This window comes from Sycon ciliatum, chromosome 4 (assembly GCF_964019385.1).
Source record: "Sycon ciliatum chromosome 4, ocSycCili1.1, whole genome shotgun sequence".
Taxonomy (NCBI): domain Eukaryota; kingdom Metazoa; phylum Porifera; class Calcarea; order Leucosolenida; family Sycettidae; genus Sycon; species Sycon ciliatum.
The window spans coordinates 11,279,656-11,284,946 of NC_088646.1; the positions used below are offsets into that span (position 1 = coordinate 11,279,656).

General features: G+C 52.4%; 1 protein-coding gene across 1 annotated transcript; it reads right to left on the minus strand.

The window, feature by feature from the left end:
* Positions 1-537: 537 nt before the first annotated feature.
* Positions 538-4,096, minus strand: LOC135814461 (ecdysteroid-phosphate phosphatase-like). The gene has a single exon (XM_065327581.1). The coding sequence runs from the start codon at positions 3,438-3,440 to the stop codon at positions 1,524-1,526; it is 1,917 nt and encodes a 638-aa protein (XP_065183653.1). The 5' UTR covers positions 3,441-4,096; the 3' UTR covers positions 538-1,523.
* Between the last annotated feature and the right edge of the window lie 1,195 nt (positions 4,097-5,291).

The following is a 5,291-nucleotide window of genomic DNA, read 5'->3' on the forward strand; positions in this document are numbered from 1 at the left end:
TTTGTAATTCAAAATTTGTGAGGTCAACAAAGGGGAATTCCCCTAAAGGGAACACCCGGGCTAGTCGTGTGAGTGTTGGTTCTATCAATGGTCTATCGCCCTCCCCTCCCCTATCTGGGCACATACTAGTACTATTACTAGTAACCAGGGAGGTGGGGGGGGGGGGGGGGGGCTCTGCTGGAGCTGTATAGTACTGTATACCATGGTATACATGCAGTGCTCAAAGATAGGCCATAGGGAGTCGAAAATAGTGATCAGTACAGCTGTGAAAAGTAGTAAAGTAAAGTGCACGGGAGAGCATTGGCAACATGATGAGTGACACCAGCTAGCGGCGAAAAACATCACGGCCAGTGGCTGCGTGTGTCGCATGAACCCACGCCAGTATTTCATAGCACATTTGAAGTCCCGGGAGACTGAGAGTATTTCAAGATCAAAATAATCATCTTTGGACAGTGTGCACCGCTCCCCGCCCGAGGAGGGCCTCAGTAGAGCCTACAACTGTAGCTAAGTTGTGACACTTGTACACATGAACACCAGTAGGCAGTAGTAGTTACTGTAACATGAGGAGAATAATCTGCGAGTCTATCATACACGTACAGTACTCCATAAACACATTGACAAAATTAGTTTTAAAAATCAACTTGAGGAAATTTGAAATCTATAATTATCATTTGCAAGATAATTGACGAGACCCAGCAGCCTAAGAAGAAGGAGTTATAAACAACTATCATCATCGGCGATGGTGACAGGAACGACGCATGGCTTCAGAGCTCAGAATGGTCACGCGGCCCTAGCGGTTATCATGGCTACAACATGGGCATGTAATACTTCGAATATCAAAACTTACTTTCATGATTCAATATAAATCCGAAGAGGCAAAGAGCCCTCCCCTCTCTTCAGAAGCCAAAGCAAGTTCAACAATATAAGTACACGCGCAGCATGAATAATATTGACAAAAATATTTGCTTTGAAATCTTCAAGTCCAATCTGCAGCAAAGCAATGCTTGCAAATTGTTTGTAAAAATTAATAGATAAGGGTGTTGACCATTTGAAGCCAAGTACCTTCTGAGGCAACCTTCACACACAATGCCCGGAAACCTGCGTCCAATGCCAGCAGCAGCTCCACGACTATGCTGTTACTCTCCTAAGTAGAAACTCAATAGCCGGTATCCAGCAGTAGCTCAGACCTACGTGTTAGACGTCAACGGAACAGCACACGGAACATATCTACCACAAAGTGCCAGGCGGACAGTTTCTACAAAACAACGATCGCGCCTAATCCTGGCGATTTTCTTAAGTCGGCAACAATAAACGCTAGCAGTCCACCATAATGTTATGGGTAGGGTCCTCAGAGAATCAGGAACTGTACTAGTATGGTAAGACACGCTCAACTCACGGACACGGACACGCACAGAAGTGCATTTAGAGCATGCTTACTCAAATGCCCAAACCCTACTGAGACTGGATAAATACTGTCTTCGAGGATAATCAGCTTGTTCTGGCCAGAGTGCACGGTAGACACGCTACTCCTGACGAAGGCTGCGCCAGTCATAGCGAGGATTAGGAGCGTGCGTGAGTGTCGGGAATGGCGGGCACACAAGTTGCCACGTAGCCTGCGCTCCGCTCCCATTCTCCTCCATGGCAGCAACACCACAGTACGGCACCTTTTGCACGAGTGACGTTAGCTCCTGGGCAGAGCGGGGAACAGAGCCGGTCATTTGACGTGAGCAGGCATCCAGTGTACCGGCGTGGCCGATGAGGAGGGTATGTCCACCACCCTCCTCTCTGCCTTTGCTCAGGAGCTGTTGCGTAACTTTGTGACTTCGCCTATAGTAGTCTTCCGGCTTTTCCTTGGCATTCATCTGGCTGATATGCATGATGGCCTTGTAGGATGTGTCCACTTGCAGACCAGACGCAGCCATTTCCTCGGCAGTCATGAACGTGGGGATTCCGTCGCGACACCAGGCCAGCCACTCAAAGAGACCGTGCTCGATGCGAATCTTGCGCTTCGTCTCGCCCATGCCTTTCAGGATGGCATCGGCGGTCTGTACACAGCGCAGCGCTGGTGAGCTGTAGATGTGATTGATGGGAATCTCCTGCTCTGACATGGCCTCGCCAGTCAGGCGCGCCTGCACCATGCCAACCTCCGTGATTGGCGTGTCGCCCTTGAAACTAGCAGCGCCGCCCTTGCGAATGGGAACGGTCTTGGGCATGTTGAGATTTCGCCGGTGATAGGAGTTGTCCTTGTCAAAGCTGTACTGCAGCCACTGGTGACCAAAGGTGATGTCAACGCGCTCGGCATGTCGAATCATGATAACCAGACGCGGACCGACCGGTTTGGCCTTCGGTTGCTTCTGAATCTGTGCGTATCCATTGGCGGGGTCAAAATCCTTTTTGCTGGGATCAGGATCGGGGTGGATCGACGGCCGTGAGCGTGGCTTATGGCCCACCGTTCTCGGCTCCTCTCGGGTTTCTACTTCGCGGGCAATGCGCCAGGAGCGATGCATAGTCCAGCACTCCGTCTCGGCACACTTCTCTACATAGTTGCCGGGAAAGACGCCGGTAACGCCTGTCATGAACGACGTACCCACGTACCAGCCCTCACTTTCCGCCACCGCCTTGTCACCAGCCGGCAAGAGCATGAAGTCGTCCTCGTTGAGCTCCAGCTCATCGTCGTTGCGCGGGTTTAGGCTGTACAGAACACGGTAGACTTCTGCCGAGCCGACGCGGGGATCGCGGGAATAGAGCCGCAGCTCCCACTTGCCCGGTGCGTCCGGCTTGACTTTGCGGCAAAGCGTCTCCAGCGTTTTCTGCTGGTCCGAGTGGAACTGGTATGCCAGCGTCATGTGCAGCTGTTTCTTGTGCGGCTCCATCTTCACACCAACCTTTGGCAGCTCACCGGCAATGCGCTGCACTATAGTCTTTAACCACTTTGTCGCCGGCTGGTCCTCGAGAAACAAGCCGATGTAGGAGCCGGATGAGTAGAAGCTCAGGTCGAATTTCTCCGGTGGCTCGCCCATGCCCTGAACGCACGTCGCAACGGCACGCATCACCTGTGGTAGCTTGCTGTCCTCGCCGGAGAAGAACTGGCAGAGAGTGATGTGCGGGAACGACTTGTGCGCACCGTTTCGACCGCACTGAGCCAGGCTCTCGGCCCACAGGTCTTCCAATTGGCTACCCAGCTCGCCACCAGGGCTGGCATACAGCACGTATTCTCGAGCTATTGGCTTGTCCAAGTCAGGATCGAAGACGTGAGCCAGGATCCAGTCAGCTGCTGCCTGCACGCCCTGAGCACCAGTGGCAGCCAGAGCCTTTTCAGCACGGTTCTTCGGGAAGCCCATCTCCACCAGCACAGCTAGCGCATCACTAGCCTGCCGGATGGTGCTCGCTCGGTTGCGAGGCCTCGTCGCTGTCGGAGCAACTGGATGTGCTGTCGCCATCTTTCCAAACGGGCTGCAAATAGCTAGCCCGCGAACTTTTCTTCAATACAAATACTAAATCTATGTTCGCCTTCGATCTGGGTGTGTCATGGATCTACGGCCCTTTCCCAATTCCCAAACGAAAGGCCTTTACTGCACGGTTACAATCCACCTCCGGACGAAAGACAGGCTATTCAGCTGCTAGTGAAAAGCGAACGATGAACACAACAGGCCCTCGTGGTTCGTGTTCCACCTTCAGGCTCAGTACTTCCAGAGCTGCTGCTGCTACAGCTACTTCGCTACTTGTGCGTTAGCTAGTGTCGATCGAGGACACTCGCTAGCTGGAACTGTTGAGTGCACGTGCTGCAGCTTGATTCAACGGAAGACTCAAGAGGTAAGTGCGGGCGGCGAGCAATAAGGCTTCTCTCCAGATTGCCTGGCGGATCACAGCATGCTGTGGGCTAAAAGGAGAGACACGTGTGTGTGAACAACACAAATCCAGGAGAGCTCGAGAGGTGAGAGTGAAGCTAGAAAAAGATTGAGAGCCTGCAGACGAACTACGAGGGGACTTCCGAGGCAGCGAACACTGCCAGCAGGGTTTGAGCCACCTCCAAGTCCTCCTAGGAATCCTAGCTAGCTAGCTCCCTGCCAGGCTGTAGTGTAGGCTGAGTGAAGCAGTCACTGGCATGATCATGATGATGGGTGAGCGATGTGCCCCTGCAACACCAGCTCGGCCCCTTGCCCTGATCATCACGCAGCCGTGTCGACATCTAGCCTTCTATTCCTAATCTAGGTCACCCATACCAGTGGCAGTGTCACCTGGTCACTACAATAGTGGCGTAGTGCACACCGTGACACACGTCTTCACTGACTTCGGCGACTTTCTCACGGCAGTGCAGTGCCACCACTGCATGCACGTCACTAGCACTGTCGTCAGTGCACCGATACAGACAGTGATCTGGTGATACTGGAAGACAGTGTCCTCTGATCTGCGTCAGTGGCTGTACTGCTGTTTCAAACATATCACGTGCTTGTTGCCATCCGACGGCCAATCAGCATCGACTTGTACCAGGGCAGAAATTGTGTGTATTGCCTGGACTACGGCATGGCAATGCCCTGCTAGCATGCTACGGAGTACGGTGACATCCCCTGCATGCATGCTAATTGCTATGCAAATGCCAGGCTATGGTGCCATCTATCAGCGTAGCTCGGCAAGGGTCTGTGGCACTGGCAGTTTTTCGTTGTCAGCTCAGTTCGCATGTACATTCGACTGTGAACTGACGTTACTTGCTCTGGTAAGCGAAATAAAAGAGCATGCACCCTATCTATCTACCCTGAACTTAGCAAGCCAAAATAAGTAAAGTGGCAATCACCGGGGTCAGTTTTCCATGTTCGGATTCCAGCTGTTCCAGCTCCGTGCGCTCTCGGGCAAGCCCTCGAGCGCACGGCTGAAGTTTCGTTCTGAAGTTTCAGCTCACGAAGTATCAGCTCCGTATGCTCTCGGGCAAACTCACAGTCACAATTACAAGCTGAAGTTTCGTTCTGAGCTCCGTACGCTCAAGGGCTTGGGAGCTGAAACTCACAAGCTGAAGTTCCAGCTCCGTTTCAGCTGAAGCAAGGTGAAGTTTCGTTCTGAAGTAACCGTTAGTTTCATCTGGAGCAAGGTGAAGTTTCAGACGTCCCCGACCACCACCCCTAGAGGAGTCTCGCTTTTATACCTTCATGCCCCCGTGCTCATTTTCAGCTCCGGACGTTATCAGGACGTGCTGATCGGTGATTGGTGTTTGCTTGTTGATGTATGCGGTATGTTTGAAACACAATCAAGCATGGTAGGAAGGTCTTGATGGAAAATGCGTACCCTCGTGCGCAGCC

Excerpts from the sequence above, each read along its gene's own strand:
- LOC135814461 (XM_065327581.1), bottom strand. The coding sequence starts at position 3,440 with ATGGCGACAGCACATCCAGTTGCTCCGACAGCGACGAGGCCTCGCAAC.